Here is a 23720-nt window from a genome sequence, read left to right as displayed (position 1 = left end):
GAAGGTCAGCCGTCCTCTTATTTAGCGGTGGTTTATACAGAACTCTCCACACACTGGCGTACAGTTATCTTGGACATAGGCTGGTAAAGATATGCCTCCTAAAGTGTGTAAACGGAAGTACAGGAAGTACAGGATTTCTGGTTTCGACAAAACAATTATAGAAACGTGTGAAGTGCACAATATTTCCTTGTTTAAGCCACTGCAACGGCTTTGCCTGAAGAATTTACTACATGACCGGGACGTTCTAGCTTGTTTGCCGACAGGATTCGGGGGCAGCTTCCAGGGGAAATACATACACCAGGAAATTCTACCCCATACACACTTTCGGGTTTCGGCCGTAGTTCTTTACCAGGCTTTATCTCACGGAGGAGATAAAACTGGGAACGAGGTTATCTTGGACACAACTTTCCACCAATCCAACTGTCTTCTGGCATTATGACATTCAGGGCTCCAACGCCACTCTGAGAAACACCATCTACCTGCTGCTGCACAGATTTACATATTTTAAATAAAATATAATGACCATGGTTGTTTTTAATCATTATTTAATAATGAATGGTTGCTATAGAGATGTGAGATGGCTGAATGAAACAAAGTAGTAGTAGTTTATTTGTCACATATAAAGTACAGGTACATTACAGTGAGATGCTTGGTTCATACACATACAGCCAGGGGCGGACTGGGACACAAATTCAGCCCGGGACATTCAGACGCACCAGCCCACACACCGGCCCCGAAACCGGCCCACACAACGGCCCTTATGAAACACTCGTCCAGTATTAAACAACCCAAGGCTGTGGCTAAGGAGTCAACATCAGGGAGACCAAAATCTACACCCCGCCCCTAGATGTGCACTCGTGCACAGTGCACGCACACACACACACATATACCATTACTTCCTGTCATTGGCATACATTATTTTTTTTTACTAACATCTTAGTGCCTCATTAGCCTAGGGATTAAGGATACATGAAGTATTAACTACACCATAATAATATTGAGGTTTTGATCCATAGAAAGGTCTGTGCTACACAATTTCAGTTAGATTAGATTTATTGACCTTTAATTTTGCACTCATGACATTAGTTGTTTGCCGTTTAATCAACATCGAAAGACCCCCCACTTCCTCCCAGACACCCATTCCAAGAGCCTGTTCGCTTTCCAGGTCTCTCTCTCTCTCTGTCTGTGTGTCTCTCTCTCTCTGTCTGTGTGTGTGTGTCTCTCTCCGCACGTGTCGGAGGAAGCGTGTGGATACTTCAGGGTTCCCTTGTACCGACCAGTAGGAGAACATGCGCACAACAACCAGGTAGGGGAGGGGGGGGGGGGGGGGGGGGGGGATTGGCACGACGACTAAATTGGGACGGGGAGAAAACGGAGACAAATCTGAGAAAGAGAGATACAAAAAATAATAATAATAATAATAATAGAACATTCTAGAACATTTGTGATGTCACAGTATGATGTCATAATCAAACATTCTAGAACATTTGTGTTCTATATTCAACAATTCTCTCAGAAGATCTCATTGTGCATCTTTGAACAGTACTGAACAGATAGACTAAACAACATAGATTGAAGCCTGCATTTCTCAACCAAGGTGCCTTGCCTACCGTTTTGCTGTGGAAAGGTGAGTGTCCACAACGGCTAGCTAGCTGTTCTACTTGAATACTGAATGTTAATATTGAATCAGACAATATTGAATACTGAATGTTAATATCAGACCATATTGAATACTGAATGTTAATTCAGGTTGACAGTTGACATCATTTGACAGTTGACAGGGGGCTGGAAAGTTGATCTAAAGGGGACATGCATTATAAATGCCTTTTTTCTGTGTTTCACAAATTCAGCCTGAGACGTTCAGAGTCACTCCGGCCTGCGTGCACACACGCACACACACTATTGTCACCTGTGTGTTGTTGCGCTCTGGGTAGTGTATCTGTAGTAGAGCGCTGTGTAGGCTACATCATCTGGATGGACTGTTTCTGTGCGAGCAAGCATGCATACTATGGAATTTAATCCTGCCGGTGCCACTTTCGGCCCACACACCGGCCCACACACCGGCCCACATACTGGGCCACATACCGGCCCACATTAGTGGCCCACACACCGACTCACACACTGGCCCACACACCGGCCAGTGTGTGTCGGCCAGTAGAGGCGACAGTGGCCCAGGAGGTAGAGCAGTCGTCTGACAATCCGGAGGTTCCCGGTTCGATTCCCGCTCCTCCCGGGCAGCGTGTCGATGTGTCCTTGAGCAAGACACTTAACCCCTATTTGCTCCCGATGAGCAGGTTGGCACCTTGCATGTTTGCCTCCGCCGTCGGTGTGTGAATGTGTGAGTGAATGGGTAAAATGTGAGTAACAAATTGTAAAGCGCTTTGGATAAAAGCGCTATATAAAAAAGCAGCCATTTACCGGCCCACATTAGTGGCCCACACACCGACTCACACACTGGCCTACACACCGGCCCACATTAGTGGCCCACACACCGACTCACACACTGGCCCACACACCAGCCCACATTAGTGGCCCACACACCGACTCACACACTGGCCCACACACCGGCCCACATTAGTGGCCCACACACCGACTCACACACTGGCCCACACACCAGCCCACATTAGTGGCCCACACACCGACTCACACACTGGCCTACACACCAGCCCACATTAGTGGCCCACACACCGACTCACACACTGGCCCACACACCAGCCCACATTAGTGGCCCACACACCGACTCACACACTGGTGTGGGCCGGTGTGTGGGCCAGTGTGTGGGCCAGTGTATGAATCGGTGTGTGGGCCACTACCAGTGGTGCAGTCGTAATATGGGAACTGGTTACACGCCACGTGCACGCGCGCTCCCGCGCACGTGCACACGCATACATGTTCCCTCAGTTGCGCACAGAACAGATGATTATTATGCATAACAATGGAGATCAAGCAGCCCCCCACCTTCTCGTAGGTTCCTATTATTATGCAAAGTCTAGGTGAGAAGTGCCGGCCGCCGGCCGGGTAGCTTTCTACAACGGCCGGGTACTTATCATTGCGCGCACTTCTGCCCTGAGTGACCTACTAATAACACGCCGTGTAACCGCGTGTGTGCATGACTGCACCCCTGGCCACTACATACCGGCCCACATTAGTGGCCCACACACCGACTCGCACTGGCCCACACCGGCCCACCGTACAGACCATGTAGCCTGGGAGATGACTGAAATCACTGCAAGAGCTAGTAGGCTATTTTTAAGCATCTTTCTGTGTCAATTTTCATTTTTTCAGCCCTACCCTACCAAAGTGGGCCGATCGGAGTGGACTAAATGGGCCAGTCGAACCCCCCCCCCCTCCCCCATCAAAAAAAATATTACAAAAAAAATATATATATATATATATAATTTTTTTTTGGACCAGCCCACTTTACTTCCGGCCCATCGGGATTCGCCCCGAACGTCCCGATGGCCAGTCCGGGCCTGCATACAGCTCATTATAGTAATATTCCACAATTATTACATTTGGTAGTAATAATGGCACACATAAATTCACACCAACATGCGCATTTGTTGATACATGCAGGACTAGTCTTGAGATAGACGTATGTGTATCTCCGCTGCCATGTTAGGCGCGGAACACCCGCGCGGGGGGGGGGGGGATTGTGGGATTGGGGGAGGGCCTCATTCTGCTTTCTTGACAGCTGGAAAAGTCTTATCAGCTCTGTGGGTTATGTCCTTAATGGGTCGTCTCTCCGGAATTTGTTAAATTAAGCGTTAAATGCACTGAGTCACTTGCTTTCATCCAGAATGTCCTGGAGTGCAGTAACAGACCGATAGTGGGTGCCACCATGCTGCCCCTCACCCAGGGGCAAACACTGCTCACCTACTGTAGCACAGGTCTCTAAGTACCCAACCACTGCTCACCTAGCACAGGTCACTAAGTACCCAACCACTGCTCACCTAGCACAGGTCTCTAAGTACCCAACCACTGCTCACCTAGCACAGGTCTCTAAGTACCCAACCACTGCTCACCTAGCACAGATTCTAAGTACCCAACCACTGCTCACCTAGCACAGGTCTCTAAGTACCCAACCACTGGCGCTGCTCTGATGGCTGCCTTTCTGATCGCTCCGACGAGACTGTGCTTTATTTTGTTAATTTTTATAGTATTAGGAGTTTTATTTGCACCAACTGTTGGTGCATTATATGTGTACGACCGTCAGTCAATCATTGACATTGGATTAAGAAAAACTTACCGTTTGGATTGCTCTCTGGATCGGATCGCTGAACAGCAGAAATGGCCCGCCGAGATCCTTTGTTATGCCGGCCATGGCCAAGACGCCAAGAAGCCGCCGCGAAGACGAGGAAAGAGAGCCGGGGTCCGGAACAGACTGAGGTCCAAACGACACAGAACCACATTGCCCAGCATATTGTTGGCCAATGTGCAATCGATAGGAAACAAATTGGACGACATCAGAGCAAGGATCCAATTCCAGAGGGACATTCGGGATTGTAACGTCCTCTGTTTCACAGAAACTTGGCTGAGTCCAGATGTCCCGAATCACGCAATAGAACCGGCAGACCATTTCTTCGTTCTCCGCAAAGACCGGACGGCAGAAGAGTCACTAAAGACGAGAGGAGGCGGCATTGCCTTCATGATAAACAAGGAGTGGTGCGATTTAGGCAACACAAAGGAACTGTCTAACCACTGCTCCCCAGACCTGGAGTTTATCACGATAAAATGTCGACCCTTCTTCCTCCCAAGAGAGTTAACGTCCATCATCCTCATCGGAGTGTACATTCCACCACACGCGAACACTGGGGTCGCACTTTCAAAACTTCACGACGAGGTAAACAAACTCCAGGCAGCTAATGTTGACGCTGCCATTTTGGTCTTGGGGGATTTCAACAGCGCGCGTCTTAAAAAGGTGCTGCCGAATTTCTATCAGCATGTGACCTGTCCCACCAGAGGCGAGAACATATTAGACCATGTATACTCGCAATTTAAGAATGGGTACAAGTCACAGGCTCTTAGTCCATTCGGTAAAAGCGATCACGCCGCCATCTTTCTTTTGCCAAAGTACAGACAGAGTCTCAAGCGAACGCCGGTGGTCTCGCGAGAGGTTAAGCGTTGGGCCGTGACGTCAGTGGAGTCACTCCAAGCAGTGCTGGGAAGCACAGAATGGAGTGTATTCCGTGATAACACAGCCAATATTAACGAATACACCGAAACGGTGATTGACTATGTCTGTACTCAGGTAGAAGTAATAATCCCCTCCACCAAAATTAATATCTACCCAAATCAAAAGCCCTGGGTAGACAAATCCGTCCGTGAGGCTCTGAAAGTGCGCACATCAGCATACAACACCGGGCTGGTGACAGGCAACATGGAAGAACACAAGATGGCAAGATACAACGTCAGGAGAGCAGTAATAGAGGCAAAACGGCGTTACAGGGATAAAGTTGAACTTCAGTTTGAACAGGCTGACTCTAGAGGCATGTGGCAGGGCCTCAGAACAATGACAGACTACAAAGGAACCCCCCTCAAACTGAACAGTGACATCTCCTTAGCAAATGATCTCAACTCCTTCTATGCGAGGTTTGAGGCTGTGAATAACAACACCAGCCTACAAACCACGGCAATGGGGGGGGGGGGGGGGGTCTGCTGATGGAGACTCAGTGTTCAGGGTAACAGAGCATGAGGTGAGACGGATCTTTAAAAAAGTGGATATCAGGAAGGCAGCAGGACCGGACGGCATCCCCGGCCGCGTCCTAAAAGTCTGTGCCGACCAACTGGCCCCGGTATTCACTGACATCTTCAACCTGTCCTTGGAACAGGCCGTCATCCCCACCTGTCTGAAGAAGTCCACCATCATCCCTGTACCCAAAAAATCTACGCCCGCTTGCCTCAACGACTACCGCCCTGTAGCCCTCACCTCCATAGCCATGAAGTGCTTTGAGAAGCTAGTGAAGGGCTACATCTGTTCCTCCCTCCCCATCAACCTGGACCCTCTGCAATTTGCATATCGCCCCAACAGGTCCACGGAGGACGCCATAGCCCATGTGCTGCACACAGCAGCATCACATCTGGACAAGAGGCAGGGGAACTATGTGAGAATGCTGTTCATCGACTACAGCTCAGCATTCAATACCATAGTCCCCTCCAAACTCATAGCCAAGCTCAGGGACCTGGGCTTGAACTATGACCTGTGCCAGTGGGTCCTGGACTTCCTGACGGGCAGACCCCAGGTGGTAAGAGCCGGCAACTGCACCTCCTCATCCATCACGCTCAACATAGGGGCCCCCCAGGGCTGTGTTCTGAGCCCCCTCCTCTACTCCCTGTACACACATGACTGCGTAGCACAGCGGAACAACAACACCATCATCAAATTTGCTGATGACACAGTAGTGGTGGGCCTGATCTCTGCCAACGACGAAAGGGCCTACCTGGAAGAGGTAGAGAACCTGTCACAGTGGTGCCAGGAGAACTGCCTCTCCCTGAACGTCAGCAAAACAAAAGAGATGATTGTGGACTTCAGGAGGTCGGGGGTCAAGGACTACAGCCCCCTCAGCATCGACGGGGCACCAGTTGAGAGAGTGAACAGTTTCAAGTACCTCGGAGCCCACATATCCGAGGACTTGACATGGACCACACACATTGACAGTGTTGTGAAGAAGGCACGACAACGCCTCTACTTCCTCAGGCGCCTAAGGAAGTTCCAAGTCAGTCAGAAGATCCTTAGGAACTTCTACTCATGTACAATAGAGAGCATCCTGACCGGCAACATCACCTCCTGGTTTGGGAATAGCACTGCACAAGACCGTAGCAGACTACAAAGAGTGACACGTTCAGCCGAACGCACAATTAGAGGGGTGCTTCCCACCCTCCAGAACATTTACAACAAGCGGTGCAAGGGGAAGGCTAAGAGAATTATTAAGGACTCGAGCCACCCGAACAACTGCCTCTTTGAACTGCTGCCGTCAGGCAAGAGATACCGGAGTCTTATGGCGAGCACAGAAAGACTCAGAAGGAGCTTCTATCCCCAGGCCATCAGGCTGCTAAACGAACAATAATCGCTAAACGAACAATAATCACTATGCAACAACCATCAAATGCACACAGCACACACACCCACACGCACACACTCACTCAAACAAACAACACACTGCAGCACCCACTCTCCACACTTTAGATCACACAAACACACTTACACTTTATATTTATTGATAAAGGATTTGCACTACAACTAGTACACCTACTGTGAATTGTACCTAAACTGCACCTCGTCCATTTATGCCTTGCACTATATAGTATTGTATATTAGTACACTGCACAGTATTGTATATTGTATGGTAACTACGTCTACGAACATTGTACATATGTCTAAACTGAACACTGTGACCTCTTTTTTTACTTCTAATTTTTACTATGTTTTTATTTCATACTTATCTTGTCATGCACAGTCTCTGGAGCGCAACAGTAAGAAGCATTTTGTACAAAAGTATTCTGTACTTCTGTATGACAACTATTAAAGAAACTTGAAACTTGAACTTGAACACTGCTCACCTAGCACAGGTCTCTAAGTACCCAACCACTGCTCACCTAGCACAGGCTTCTAAGTACCCAACCACTGCTCACCTAGCACAGGTCACTAAGTACCCAACCACTGCTCACCTATCACAGGTCACTAAGTACCCAACCACTGCTCACCTATCACAGGCTTCTAAGTACCCAACCACTGCTCACCTAGCACAGGCTTCTAAGTACCCAACCACTTCTCACCTAGCACAGGTCTCTAAGTACCCAACCACTGCTCACCTAGCACAGGTCTCTAAGTACCCAACCACTGCTCACCTAGCACAGGTCTCTAAGTACCCAACCACTGCTCACCTAGCACAGGTCTCTAAGTACCCAACCACTGCTCACCTAGCACAGGTCTCTAAGTACCCAACCACTGCTCACCTAGCACAGGCTTCTAAGTACCCAACCACTGCTCACCTAGCACAGGTATCTTACAGTAAGTACCCAACCACTGCTCACCTAGCACAGGCTTCTAAGTACCCAACCACTGCTCACCTGTGGGTAGTTTTGGTTACTCTCTATTCTAATGGTCTGATATACTTGTCTGACCTAGGGTGTCTTTGCTCGCTGACCAATCCAGTGTCCAGTGTCCTGTGTCCTTTCCCATATGATCCAGCTAGGAGCGCGTCCTCGGACAGGGTCCTCGAGGATGCATAGAGTTATGTAACAGGAAAATGCACCTGTGTCCAACCCTGGACTGACCAGCCACCTTTCTGGAGAACCTTGGCCTAAAAGCCTCTCAGTGTACTATTCAAAAGAAAGCCGACTTATATAATGTCCTCAAATATATATGATAATGATTGTACTGTAATCCTATTTACCAATGACCTTTAACTTAATGAATGTTCCCAATTAACTAATATATATTAGTGCTGTCAGGCGATTAATCGAATTAATTACAGGATTTGTAATTAATTAATCGAATTAATCGCATTTTAATCGCATAACCATTTTAGGCCTGATATTCTATATTCTATAATCATATTTCAAATGGCATGTGTCCGGATGGCAGAATTCAGTACTGTATATACAAAACCTTCTGTTTAATCATCTTCCATTTATTAATTTGCTTAGATTTTTCAGGTCTGGTCAATTTTAGTATGGTGTTATTCACAGTCAAAGATAATAAAAAAATGTATTGATATTCTCATTTGGTTCATTACAAAGCCTAGTTTACTCAAGCCTAGTAACAGACACAGTATTTCTGACACTGGGAATACATTCCCTGAGATCCATAGATGTCCCTAGAATCAGATACCAAGAACATGCAAATGGCCATATTAAAAAAAAGTCTGTAAATGTGTATTCTACGTTATTATGGAATTAATGACATTAAAAAATATATAAATAATAATAAATAAAAAAACATTTGTAAATAAATGAGTTAATTTTCATAACGCGATAATTTGCTGTGTAATTAATTAATCTAATTAACACGATAAACTGACAGCCCTAATATATATATGTATATGACATAAGTCTAAAGTCAGCGTGAATATTTCTCAAGCCTGACATTAATTTCCCACACACCTAGCACAGGCTTCTAAGTACCCCAGTGTCACTTTGAGGAAACTCCTTGAATTTGGTCAGAGCCGTGCTAGGTTAACTTAGGATCAGCTAGTGATCTTAAAACTTAATATTGATTTGTTTCCATTGTGTTTTCCAGCGCGGCCATGTTTTCCAAGCTTTAAAGACCCAGCACCCGACTGTCCACCACCACCAACACACACACAATCAACCACACGCACACACTCAACCACACGCACACACTCACCAACAGACACACAATCAACCACACACATACACTCACCAACACACACACAATCAACCACACGCACACACTCACCAACAGACGCACAATCAACCACACACACACACTCACCAACACACACACACTCACCAACAGACACACAATCAACCACACGCACACACTCACCGACACACACACGCTCGCCAACAGACACACACTCACCAACTCTTGCTGATTGGTTGGTATGTGACGTTCCATATTCGGAGGGTGTGACCGAACATAGGATGGGAGGAGCTTGTCGTGACTGTCAGCATCTCCGTGGAGAGGACTTGCCTGTGAGTTTGACCTCTTTCTTTATTTCTTTCTTTCCTTCCTGCCTTTCCTTTAGGTGTGATGTTGAAGTCTGCGTTTACATGGACCATAATATTCCACTAATAATCTGAATAATAGGGCGGCCGGGTAGCGCAGCGGACTAAGCGTCTGTCTACCACCACAGAGCCAGTGGGATCGAATCCGGCTGTGGTACCTCCGGGTTGGCCGACCGTCCACACTAACACAATTGGCAGTGTTAGCGGGTGGGAAGCCGGCGTGGGTGGGTCCTAGTCGTTGTAAACAGCGACTCCTACAGTTCGGTCGGGGCGCCTGCACAGCAAGGGAAGGATCTAGGAGAGGTAGTGTGACCTTCCACACGTTACACTCTCCCGGTGAGAGTCCGTGCTGCCAGGTGAAAAGAAGCGGTGGGCTGGCTACACATGTGTCGGAGGAAGCATGTGATAGTCTCCGCCCTCCCAGACCGACAGTAGGGGGTAGAGTGTGCAACGACCAGGAAGGGGAGTGGGAATTGGCATAACGACTAACATTGGGATGGGAGAAAATCGGAAAAAGAAGGGGGAAAAAGATAATACAAAAAATATATATATCTGAATAATAGCCCCATCAGAATAAACATGCCTCATGTAACCACGTCAATCAGAAGTGATGGGCCTACATCTAACCGGAAGGATGAGGGGGTGGTGTAAACCTTTAATAATCTGTTCAATAGGAAAATATTAGTACCTAATAACCATGTAAACACTTGATCCGATCGTTTCTCTCTGGTTGGAATAAATATGGAAGTTCAGAATTAGCTAAAAAGATTGTTGAATACCACAATGGTCTGTGCAGTGAATGTCCAACTTGGACATGTAGTGTGTAGTGAATGTCCTGATCTTATTCAGGATAAGGTGTTTAATATATACACATTAATATTCCAGATACTAGCTAATATCCTGGTTAACGTCTTATTCAGGATATGGTGTTTATATACACATTCATATTCCAGATACTAGCTAATATCCTGCTTAACCTCTTAATGTTAGCTTATGTCTTTAGTATTTAATTACCAGAATTATTTAGCTTTCTTCTTCTCTTTCTCTTGTCCACTCAGTTTGTAGTTAGCTGCTTTAGCTGACAGTTGGCTCCTTGTAACTGTGTAATCTCTGGTGTAAACCCTCTTCTCTTTGGATTTGAGTGTTGATCTTTGTCCTTTTGAATCTATGTATCTTTATGTTGCCATTGTGAAGTTATCTTTTTCTTCTCTTATCTTTTTCTTCTGTTTAGTTGAATATCTTTTAGGAGCTCATCTCATCTCATCTCTCTCTCTCTCTCATCTCTCTCTCTCCTCTCTCTCTCCCCATCTCCCTCTCTCTCCCCATCTCTCTCTCATCTTTCTCTCTCTCTCTCTCTAGTTGTTGAGGATGGTTCTACCCAGACAGGGTGTGACCAGGACCAGAGACCTGTCCTCAGCGGACCTGACCAAGCTGGGCTACATCTCCCTCATAGAACTCACAACCTTCTATGATACGCTGGGCATCGAACTCAAACGCTCCCAGTACCACCAAGGCAAGGCTACAGGTAGGAGAGATGAGGTGCCTGTGTTGATGTCAGTGTATGGTTTTGTGTGTGTGTGTGTGTGTGTGTGTGTGTGTGTGTGTGTGTGTGTGTGTGTGTGTGTGTGTGTGTGTGTGTGTGTGTGTGTGTGTGTGTGTGTGTGTGTGTGTGTGTGTGTGTGTGTGTGTGTGTGTGTGTGTGTGTGTGTGTGTGTGTGTGTGTGTGTGTGTGTGTATTTTGTGTGTGTGTGTGTATTTTGTGTGTGCGTTGTGGGGCACCTGGCCTAGCTGGTGGCAAGTTCAACCAATAATTAAAAACAAGAAGACTCACAGTTACATAAGAAAATTATATTTATTTGTGAAGGGAATGGGTGAGTAACGCAACTTAAATCCTTCCCGTCCGGGGTCCTGGCTTCACCTGGCCTAAACGGAGAGAGCAGAGCAGACACGTGAGGGTTAGTGGGGGGGTTTAGGCCAGGCTCTGGTCCTTCAGGCCTCCTTCCATAGTCTTTAGACGGAACAAACTAAATATCCAGGTCCTCCAGTACACAGGTTGGGCAAAGTATTCCTCTTATAATCCTCCACAGTCTTTACACGTACTATGGTTTTCCGTCTTCAACTCAAACATTTAAAGGACAATGTCCAGCATTTACTCACGACCCAGGGGGGGGTACCTCGCTGTTCTTTCTGTTTGTGCCTGCTTTATTTCATTTTTTAAACAAGTGGGTCTTTCTAGGTCCTTCTCCACTTTTTTAAGTAGAGGGTCATGATTTAGTAATCCTCATCTAATTGGTTAAAGATCTTTATACCCAAATATGTTACAAATTGAGAGTTCCACTGGAAGGGGAAGTTGGACCTTGGGATTTTTTCAGCTAGAGAGTTAAGGGGCATGGCCACACTTTTTTGTATATTCACCTTGTAGCCTGAGGCTGAAGTTACACGAGGGGAAAACACAACGTTGCGGTTTCAAATGTCAGTCAGGTTAGACAACGCGTTGTCTCCTGAGCTCTCTCGTTGTCAGTAGCAGGCGTGGTCAGACGGCAACGGATCTCATCACTGAATTCAACACTGAGCATGCGCGGGCAGGTACTCATGAGCATGCGTGTGTGCATGTGTGAGCGGCTAGAGTCGCGAGTGTGTGTAAAAAGCACAGCGCAGCCCGGTATGGGGGAGAGAGGAGAGATAGGAGAGAACGGCAAACAAGATCAGTTTGCAACGTTTAAATTCTTCGGAAAAAAAACTCTTAAGTTAAAATAGTTTTTTTTCTCAGTGACGTGAACGTTGGTGTCCAGGCACGCACCCGCGCTCGACTACAGAAACGACAATGGCTCGCGCGAGGTTACATGACACCGTTCCAAGGGACTTTTGACAACAAAAACACATTTTGAGTGTTGCTGCGGGGGAAACGAAAATGCCAGCTAAAACGCTGCTACCCTTCGACTTGGACGTGCAAACGAAATCGTTCAAAAATGCAACGTTGTCGTTTTCCCTTCGTGTAACCTCAGCCTGAGATTACATTACACTTTGACGATAGATCCGTAAGGGCAGGCATGGATGAGTCGAGATTGGTAAGAAACAGGACTACATGTATGTCGTCTGCACATAAAGAGATGATATGGTTCTCAAGGCCAACTTTAATCCCACAGATAGAGTTATGTGACCTTATTGCAATAGCCAGGGGTTCGATTACCAGCACAAACAGTATAGGGGAAAGGGGACAGCCCTGCCGAGTACCACGCAATAGGGGGAAAGGAGATGAAACCTCAGAGTTGGTCTATATCCTGTCAGTAGGGTTAAAGAACCCAGGATGCCTATCGCAAAGAGTAGGGGGTTCCCAGACGTTCCTGGCCAAATTCCCAATCAGGTCTCTGACATCAAGGCCACCTAATCATCCCTCCCCCTTAATTGGCTGATATCAATCCCTGTCTCCTGAGCCGTTCAGCCATTGTGTAGTGTGATGTGTGTCTGGCGCCAGTGTATGGCAGCCATTGAGCCTGTGTAGCCCAAGGTTGGGTGCTACCAGTGGTGGTGAAGGAGGCCATTTCCACCCTACATTGTGGGGAGCACTTTGAGTGTCTAGAAAAGCGCTATATAAATATAATTATCATTCATTCATTCATAAGCATAGTGACCAATTGATCACCCATATATCCCCTGACTAAAATAGATCTGCCCCCTTTATCCTTTTCAACTTGGTTTGGTTGGAATGGAATCCCTTTCCTTATCAGAATAGCCATCCCCCTTGCAAGAGATGTAAATGAGGAGTAAAATATTTGACCTTGCCATTGTTTCCCTAGTTTGCAATGCTCTGTTTCACTCAAATGGGACTCTTGCAGGAAGGCCACATCAATTTGATGTCTTCTGAGGAAGCTGAGAACTTTACAGCGTTTGACTGGCCGGTTTAAGGCCATTAATGTTCCAACTCAAAAACGTGTCATGTCATGTCAATGTCATGCACCCATGTGGTTGGTATAGCTAGTTAGTAGGCCACTGGGATAACTGAAAACATAGTATACAATACCTATATGTGTAAACACTAAGCAAGTTAAGCAAAATAACAAAAACCTCTTAGTTAGTCTGAAACCCTCCCACTTCCCCTTAAAACCCCCCCTTCCCATAAAAAAATTACCTGGTCTATGTAACTTCCCATAATCTTGCCTAGGTAACATACACTATCCTAGCAAGTGGAGTCGAGCTACCTACTTGAGTTAGGTTAGAGTATTAACACTTTGAATGCCCAACCCGAGATATTTCGGGTTATCAGCCCGCAGGTTGAATGCCCATCACGAGATTTTTTTAATTTATTTATCGTTTTTTATTTTATTTATTAGCGATCTGAATTCATATTTCAACAACAGAGTCTACCGTTGGTAAATCAGCTACCCCAGGCGCTCAGATGTGAAAAAAGCGCCCCCTATCGTCTCCCAGATGGTAATTCACCCTTTTGGATTGGACTCAATGAAAATGCATGAGAAAAAAAAACGGAATCCACATTTTACTTCTCACGCATGTGACCGGAGCCGATCAACTTCATGCTGGACCCTCAGCACAGCGTGGTTACTGTATTTTACAGTATACGCGTGGGATCAATAAAAGGATCGATTTTTGGAATGGCGATCAGGAATTGGAATAATCCATTTGGATACCATCTGATCTCAGGTAAGAAATCTATTTTACCAGTCTTAGGATAATCAGACCCGTTTTCACAGATATATAAGCTTTCCCCCTATAATGTGATATGGCTGTTTGACTGTAAGAGCGATCAGGAACTGAGAGAATCGATTTTCAGCGTGCGGCACCAGGGTGCACACGTACACATACTATCGATAATCTAGCGTTTATTTGAAAACGATTAATAAATAGGCCGAAAAATGACAACGTTCTAGAATATTACAGTACAGGGCGATTATCATGGAATCCTTTGTTTCCCCCGTGAAAACGAGGGCTTTTCAAAATGCTATAAAACGGAAATGAACCGATAAAAAAACAATCCGCTTCGACAATGTTGACTGGAAATGGGTCATTGATCATGCGACGGGCAGATTAGACACATAGCCATAATTTAAAACATAGATTAGGCGATATTAACGTTAACATTGAAGCGGATGGTGGGCATTCAAGCACTAAATGTGCGCCCCCTGCTGGGCACTGAAAGTGTTAAAGTAGTGGGTATGAACAACTCCATTAAACATTACAGTTTTTTTAGAGAAAATAAACGCATATATGCACATAATTATATATATATATATACATATAAATGTCTTGGTGTAGGGTGTTGAGGCTATCCCCATAGGCCATAGCTAGCCTGCACTTCTTCAATCTCCTTAACACAGTGCCCTAGTGCTGCAGTTATATGCCGTATTTGCTATCGCGTTCCGCTCTGCGCCGTATGAGATATTCTATCTCCTATGATACCTATTGTATCCCCCTACGAACAAAAAAATACATGCACCACACCTGTATGGGGCTCCGCCCCCATGGTGGCACCGCCCATATAGCAGTGACGGTAGTCACCACACACCCTTCCTCTATTTTCGTCCCAGCGTACTCGGATGCGTGCACCGTACGATAAACTAGTAGGATGAAAAGATTAAAGAAGATTCGTAATATTGAGGGCTTACCGGAGGATTGTGTTTCCCTGGATTCTCCGGAGCTTGTTTCGACGACACAGACCTGTGCTGGTGGTTCCTCGGCTGACGGCGACGGACCGGGGGGCAGCGTACAAGGTTTGGCTAACGGGTCGGCTTGTACAAAGGTGAGGTCTGTGTCAGTAGGCATCGATGTCGGTGTTAGTCGTGCTGTGGAGTATGTTTCAGCACCGGGGCCGGGGCGGCTTGGCGATCGTTCCACTGTCGTGGGCGATGTCTTGGCGATCCTGGAACATGCTGTTAACGCTAATGCTACTACTGTTTTTTCTGCTAACACTGATGTTGACGCTGGAATGTCTAGTAATCCCCGCCGCGGGTTTCCGCTCTTCCCTCCTCTTACCAGCTTCGTTGATGAAGGTCAGTCGGTGGTGGATGTGGGGGGGTTTGCTGAGCTTTATTTACCTTTTTTACGGGTGAAGGGGCTGACAACGGGGTGCAGGCCGGGGGTACCTTGGCTAAGCAGCCAGGTAGCTTTTTTCCTGTGCCCAGGCGGGGATGAACGGCGTTCCGCCCGGCCGATGCTTGATAACATATCGGCTCGGAGGGTGGCAGTATGGACGGATGAGTGGTATACTGCTGCAGGATGGCATTTGGCGGCGGCCAGTGTTGTGGCTCAGCTGGCTATCCAAGATGGCGTCGGGTTGTGGGTCTTTGGGTCAGACCGACATTGTAAACATGATTCATGTTTGTGGTGTTATAGAGATCTTGACTCAGTCGCAAGCTATAACTGCGGGGAGCATTCGGATGCTATCAACTTTAGTTGTTAGGCATGTTTGGTTGGAGCAGTCTCCTCTTGGGGAAGAGGATAGGTTTTCTCTCCTCATGACTCCTTTTTCCACAGATAGTCTTTTTGGGCGGTCTGTGGAGGCGCAGGCGGTTTTTGATCGGGGTCCTACACCGTCTCACGCTGTGCAGCCAGAGGTGGGGGCACGGTCTCGTCAACGACTGTGGCGAGACCCTCGACAGGCGGCCATTTTTCCCCCGCCAGTGGTGCCCTGGTTGGAGTGTCAACGGGGTATCGCGAGGCCGACAGCCTTGGCGGCCGAGGGATCGGCCATTTTGGGTGATTTCGGGTTTGGTATACCAACCCGTCGTCATTTTGCCGCGAGCAGCCCGCTCCCCGTTCGGTCCGTTTTCTGTTACCCTCAGAAGCGGGGCTCTGAGCGTTCTCCTTTGGCTGCGGGCCGCGAACCTTCTTTGAAGCGTATGCGGCCCCAATCTTCGCTTCTCATGGAGACAGGGGCTGACACCCAGTTGATGGCTGAACCTGGGTCTGTCCGTGAGAATGTTCCGTCGTCGCGTGGTTCCTACACCGCAGGTTGTGGGTGGGTGGAACCTGGTGTTTCAGCTGCCACTGGCTCCAGTGGTCAGCAGGGGGACTCGGTGCCTCTTCTGTTGAATGCTCAGCAGGGGTTACCCCGGCTTCGCCCTCGCCAGGCGGGGTATCGCGCTGTTGCCTCCCACTCCCGTCAAACCGGCAGTGGTCTGCAAAGAAGAGGTGGGCGTGATTTAAGTGGTAGCAATATCGCTGCAGGGCTTCGGCGTGTGGGAGCCCATGGGGTCCTCATGCCTTGCGTGTCTGGCTGCGGAACGACTCCTCAGCTTACGCTGGTGGGGTGTTCAGGGGGCGAGTGTGTGTCCACAAGTTTGGTGACAGCTCCTCCCGTATCAAACCGGCCCTTTCTGTCGGGGTCCTCTCTTGGGTGTTTTGCACGACGGGGGGGACCGGGCCAACTATCTACGGTTCCTTGCGGCCCAGCGTCAGTTGGTGGCGGGGGCCCTGTGGGATTATATTCACATATGGTGTCGGGAATGCCTTTTGAATCGGTGGTTGCAGAGAACGTTAGAGGCGGGGCTGGTTTTGCAGTTCGCACAGCCCCATCCTCCGTTCTCAGGTTTGGTACCGACCCTATTGTCAGGGTCAGACGCGGTGACAGCCCTGGCCGACGAGATCCAATCTCTGTTGGCGAAGCAGGTCGTCGTTGTGGTCCCGAGCGAGGACACAATGTCAGGCGTCTACTCCCGTTATTTTCTGGTGCCCAAGAAAACAGGGGGGGTCAGACCTATACTGGATCTGTCCGCGTTCAATCGGTTGATTGTGGCGAGACCGTTCAAAATGTTGACCGTCAGACTCCTTCTGCTTGCTGTCAGGAGGGGGGACTGGTTCACCTCCATAGACCTGAAGGATGCGTATTTTCACGTTCCTATTTTCCCTCCTCACAGGCAGTTCCTACGGTTCCTGTTTCAGGGCGTAGCGTACGAGTACCACAGAATGCCGTTCGGGTATTCTCTGGCTCCCCGCACATTCACCAAGTGCGTGGCGGCTGCACTGGAGCCTTTACGTCGTCGGGGGATACGAGTTCTATTCTATCTCGACGACATGCTACTCCTCAGTCGTTCGGAGGAGGTTGCCAGGTCTCATACCAGGCTGGTGGTGGAATTCCTCACCAGCCTGGGTTTTGCTGTGAATTGGAAGAAGAGTACCCCTCTTCCCAGTCAACAGGTGGAGTACTTGGGCTTGACCTTGAGGTCGAGGCCCATGTTTGCGTCCCTCTCGGTGCAGCGTCGGGGGACTCTCACGCGCTCGGGGGTTTCCGTCTGGGAGGGACGGTTACGGCGCTGCAGGTGATGCGTCTGCTGGGCCTTATTCCGGCTGCTCACGTGGTGGTTCCTCTTGGCCTCCTCTTTATGAGGAGGATACAGAGGTGGTTTGTCTCTTTGAGACTGGATCCAGTGAGGGACAAGAGGAAACGGTTGACGGTTCCTTTGTCGATATGGGGGGACCTCATCCATTGGGGGAGGCTGGGTATCCTCTCCGTTGGGGTCCCCATGGGCGGCAGGAGCTCACACATCACGGTCTTCACCGACGCCTCTCTCACGGGTTGGGGAGGGGTGCTTCGGTCTCATGCAGTGGGGGGCAGCTGGACGGGTCATGCCGATCCAGCTGTCCTGCATATCAATGTGTTGGAGTTGAAGGCGGTTCTTCTGGTCCTTCAACGGCTCCACCACTTTGTGGTGGGCAGGCACGTTTTGGTCAGGACGGACAATGTGACGGCGGCGGCGTATATCAACAGGCAGGGTGGGACTCGTTCCGCCCGCCTGCTCCGGGCGGCGCGCGAACTGCTGCTATGGGCATCCCGCAGGCTGCGCAGTCTGACGGCGCTCCACGTTCCTGGTACGGAGAATGTGGGGGCGGATGTGATGTCTCGGGGCGGTCTTCGTCACGACGGGTGGGAACTCCGCTCCGACATAGTCAGGCAGATTTGGGATCGGTTCGGGGAGGCCTCGGTGGATCTGTTTGCGTGCCGACGTTCTCACAAGTGCCCCTTGTGGTTCTCGCTCAGTCGAGCGGATCGCCCCCCCTTGGGGGTAGATGCCTTCTCGACGTTTCCGTGGCCGCCCGGTCTTCTGTACGCCTTCCCTCCTGTACATCTGTTGAGTCAGCTGTTGGAGCGGATACGGAGGGAGCGCAGGACGGTGATCCTGGTCGCGCCGGACCGGGGCATGGCGGTATGGTTCCCGGCCTTGATCCAGCTTCTGATCGCTCCTCCTTGGGTCATTCCGTGGTCGGAGACGGCCCTCTCTCAGCACAACGGGGTGTTTGTCCGCCCTCCGGTGTTGGGTCAGCCCCTGATGGTGTGGCTGGTGGGGGGGTGAGTCTGGAGGGGATGGAGCCTTCTGTGGTTGATACCATTCGGCGTGCGTTTGCTCCCTCCACTGTCGCGGTTTACGCGGGCAGGTGGCGTGCGTTCAAAGAGTGGTGTAAGGGGGGGGCTGGGACCCAGTCTCCTGTCCCCTGGATGCTGTTCTGAGTTATCTCCAGTCTCTTCTTGATGGGCTGTCGGCTTCGACAGTGAGGGTCTATGCGGCAGCTATATCCTCTTATCATGAGGGTTTTGAGGGGACTGTTTTGTTCAGCCACCCTCTTGTGAAGCGTTTCCTGCTTGGCGCTCGACGCGTTAAGCCGGTGCAATGCTCCTTGGCTCCGAGTTGGGATCTTCAGTTGGTCCTCGGTCGGTTGTCCTTGGCTCCGTTTGAGCCGCTCGAGCAGGCGTCTTTGGGCCGGCTTTCCTTCAAGACCGCGTTCCTACTGGCTGTCACTTCCGCTAAACGCATAGGTGAGCTCTGTGCTCTCTCGGTACGTCCAGAGTGCCTGTCTTTTCGGACCGATTGCGGTGCCACTCTGCGACCTAATCCTGCTTTCGTGCCTAAGAATATCCGGAGTTCTTTCCGCTCCCGGGATATTGTGGTTCAGGCTTTTCGTCCTCCTCCTCACGCTAGTGAGTTGGATGCGGGCCTTCACCTGTCATGTCCGGTCCGTGCTTTGGGGTTTTACCTCAGCCGTACTCAGGGCTTCAGGGTTACCGATCAGCTTTTTGTCTGTTATGGTGGGGCTCATGCTGGTAAAGCGCTGTCGACGCGGCGTCTGGCTTGTTGGTTGTGCGCGGGTATTGCCCTCTGCTACACGTTGGCTGGGCAGGATCCCCCTGGGGGCGTCAGGGCGCACTCCACTCGTGGGGTGGCTGCCTCTGCCGCCCTCCTGGGTGGGGCCTCGGTGGAGGACATTTGTGCTGCGGCTTCTTGGTCCTCCCCGGGCCCCTTTGTTAGGTTTTACCTCATGGACATGACCGGAGGTTCTGTCTCCCAGGCGGTTCTGGGGTCTGTGGCCTTGCCTGCTTCCCGTCCTTTGGTCGGGTAGCAGGAGTGTATGGGTATGGGCCACAGTGTGTTGAGTCACATGTGGTTCCGCCTGTACGGTGTGTTCAAGGGGTTCTAGTTTCCCTCTTGTTCGCATTCAGGTGGAGTTGACTGCGCCCCCTCTTCATTAGGAGGTTGGGGTGACAGGGCTCCCCGCACCCCTTGATGTGGGCTTACGGGTCCTCAGGGGGTACATTTGTCGGGCTTCGCGTCCGCTCTTCCCCATATCTCATACGGCTCAGAGCGGAACGCGATAGCAAATACGGCATATAACGGTAGGTTATGTAGATAACCTAGTTATATTAGTATTGGCTGAGCGTTCCGCTCTGCGCGGCCCTGAGTTCCCTCTTGAGGAATCTTTTCCTGGGACGGGTTTTTGGCGAGGAAGGGTGTGTGGTGACTACCGTCACTGCTATATGGGCGGTGCCACCATGGGGGCGGAGCCCCATACAGGTGTGGTGCATGTATTTTTTTGTTTGTAGGGGGATACAATAGGTATCATAGGAGATAGAATATCTCATACGGCGCAGAGCGGAACGCTCAGCCAATACTAATATAACTAGGTTATCTACATAACCTATCGTTATCACTGATAAGTCTTTCCACGAGACAGTTAAAGTGTTCAACTTGAGTTCCATCATGGCCTGAATTTTGTCTAATACTTTTTCCAGTTCTCTAAGAAACCATGCCGGCGGGATTTCGGTGTTAGCTAAAGTGTTAGCTCTTTGCGGTTTAACGCTAATGCTAGCACCAACGTCGGGTGAAGCAGTCTGCTTTTTGCCTTTATCCTCCTTCACTTCACAGTTTTTTGGGTGGCATCTCCTTGTTAGAGATGTGGTTAATAATAGTCTGCAACGTGAGTTATCCCTATACTTAAGTTAAATGGAGTACGTTCAATAAAACAGGGTTTTGTGCAGGAGCCGGTTCCACTGTGTCCTTTCTCTATGCCGCCATCTTGGATCCTCCTGTTTGTGCCTGCTTAAAACCCCACGAGTAGGTCTCTGACGTAGGCCATTTTCCTCTGCCAGAGGCACTGGGGTGCCACAGCGTGCATGCGTACGTGCACGCGTGTTGGTGTCTGTGTATGGGTTTGTGTATGTGCACGTGTGTTGGTGTCTGTGTTGGTGTTTTTTCTATTTGACTTTGAATGAATAACAACAGCCTAGGTTGTGAAAAGTATTAAGCAGAGAAGAAGTCTGAATGCCTGGGAAATTGTATATAAAAAGTATTTTATTACTTTGTGAGCAATGACCTGAGCACTCTCTCTATTTCTTTCTGTCTCTCTGTCTTTCTTCTCTCTCTGTTTCTCTCTCTCTGTGTTTCTTTCTCTCTCTCTGTCTGTGTGTTTCTCTCTCTGTCTGTGTGTTTCTCTCTCTCTGTCTGTGTGTGTGTCTCTCTCTCTCTTTCAGACAGTGGTGTATTTGGGGTTCCTCTGACCACGCTGTTGGAGAACGATCAGAAGAGATTTCCTGCTGCTAAAGTCCCGATGGTCTTCACTAAGGTACACACACACACACACACACACACACACACACACACACACACACACACACACACACACAGACACAGACACACACAGACGCACGCACGCACGCACGCACGCACGCACGCACGCACGCACGCACGCACGCACACGCACACACACACACTAGAGATGGGGAGTCGAGTTAGTGACTCAGACTCGCAGACTCGCACTTAAAGGAACACGCCAACATTTTGGGAAATTCGCTCATCTTCTCCAGAGAGAGACAAGAAGATATAGATACCAGTTTCCTCTCTGTGCGTTCAGTAGAAATCTATCTGGCAGCACGTTAGCCTAGCTTAGCACAATGAATGGAAGCGGACAGTGCCGACAGAAAACAGACGATTTAGACGAGGAGAAGAAGCACTCATGAAATCATGTAGTCCTAAGAAAGAGGAGACCCAGGGCTTTCGATGGGCGTCTAAATGTCATAAAACTACACTAGGCCTACTACACTACGTTATTGTGCACGTAAACCAGTAACGCATCTGGCACCGCCTTTCCGATGGCAGCAAGGGCCACACTCTACTATGCTGCATCTGTACACACACGCACACACACACACACACACACACACACACACACACACACACACACACACACACACACACACACACACTTACCTCGACAAGGTTTCCCCCCCCCCCCCCCCCCCCCCCCCATTAGTAATTATAGCAGCGCTAACAGCTGTGTGGTTTTCTGGCGTTGGTGTGTTAGCAGCTGCTAAGAATCTGTTCTTAGAGCCATGACCCACCCTACCTACTCAACCCCCCCCCCCCCCCCCCCCACCTACCCAACCGCCTCCAATGTACAGTTTCTTCCCCCTCAAATGTATATACTCTCAAATGTATATAATGTATACTCTCTTCTTAGAAATCTGTCTATTAATCAGAGTTTCCAACACCAGGGTCTATATGACAGGCATTGTACTCTTAAACAGTAGGCCTACTGTATATTTGTTAGATCTGGTATGTCATAAATGTCTGGATGTAACAGTACTGTCTATCTGTATGTCATGTATATGTTATGATGAATTGAAAATGGGGGACCCTGATGTAAACAAGACGAAAGTCTTTCTCTGGTCTGCATCCCCTTAACAATTGTGCAGCCGTACTGTATTGTACCCATTCTGCAATCTTTTAATAAAATGTTCAATCAATCAATCAAAGCTAGCCTGCTAACATTAGAGCAGAGCTAACATGCTAACAGCTGCTAGCCTTCAGCAGACTGCGGCTAGCCAAAAGCTGCTATACATTCCTAGCTTTGAAAAATACATTGAATGTTTTGCTGAGGTCCGCAGGAAGATGATATGATCTGTTTTTGTATTCAAGGCAAGTGGCGAGCTGGCTAACAGTTGCTGTACATTCCGTGTGTGTTTGTGTTTAGTTGCTGTCTATATTGGAGCAGACAGGACTACAGACGGAAGGCATTCTTAGAGTGCCAGGCTCTGCCTCTCGAATCAAGGTAACACACACACACACGCACGCACGCACTCACACACACATGCACGCACACACACACACACACGCACGCACGCACTCACACACACATGCACACACACACACACACACACACACGCACGCACGCACGCACTCACACACACATGCACGCACACACACACACACACACACACACAGCACAGGGATTGCTCTCATGAAAGTAATTTTGTCATCAGGTTCAGGGTGTTTTAGTGTTCTGAGACCTCAGAGCAGTCTTGGACCTGATTTATCAGGAAATCCTACTGGACCGCCTTAAGCATCACATATCAGATTCATTAGTTCCTACCTTTCTAATCAAATATGCTCAGCCTCTACTGGTAAAAACATGTTCATCCTTTTAGATGTACAATCTGTCATGTCCCACAGGGCTCCATTTTAGGCCCCATCCTACTGTCAAACAATCGATAAACTGGTCTGCAGTTGGATGTCAGAAACAACTCAATGGATTGATCTCAATATGTGATGTATAGTAAAATAATAATATCCACCCTATATATAGGATATAATAGTCTAACCCTGAATTCTGCCTACATATGTTCCACAACATTTGTTTATATTCTTCAAATCCTACTGTTGTTGCCTCTCTCTCTCTCTCTTTCTCTCTCTCTTTCTCCTCTCTCTCTCTCTCTTTCTCCTCTCTCTCTCTCTCTCTCTCTCTCT

At 48.8% G+C, this 23720-nt stretch overlaps 1 protein-coding gene across 1 annotated transcript in view; it reads left to right on the top strand.

The window, feature by feature from the left end:
* The window catches only part of LOC311237948 (rho GTPase-activating protein 28-like), a gene marked incomplete at its 3' end in the record, with an annotated part of 60058 nt that overhangs the window by 29966 nt on the left and 6372 nt on the right, over window positions 1–23720 (top strand). The window contains exons 6-9 of the mRNA XM_084325924.1: window positions 9242–9660; window positions 11053–11218; window positions 21449–21540; window positions 22948–23025. Of these exons, the coding sequence (XP_084182050.1) occupies window positions 9242–9660; window positions 11053–11218; window positions 21449–21540; window positions 22948–23025 (755 nt within the window). The remainder of the gene's footprint in view (window positions 1–9241; window positions 9661–11052; window positions 11219–21448; window positions 21541–22947; window positions 23026–23720) is intronic.

This window comes from Notolepis coatsorum (assembly GCF_963971535.1).
Source record: "Notolepis coatsorum genome assembly, chromosome: 12".
Classification (NCBI taxonomy): Eukaryota; Metazoa; Chordata; class Actinopteri; order Aulopiformes; family Paralepididae; genus Notolepis; species Notolepis coatsorum.
The sequence above is the reverse complement of the archived record's forward strand: the minus strand, read 5'-3'. Positions and strand labels throughout refer to the sequence as shown.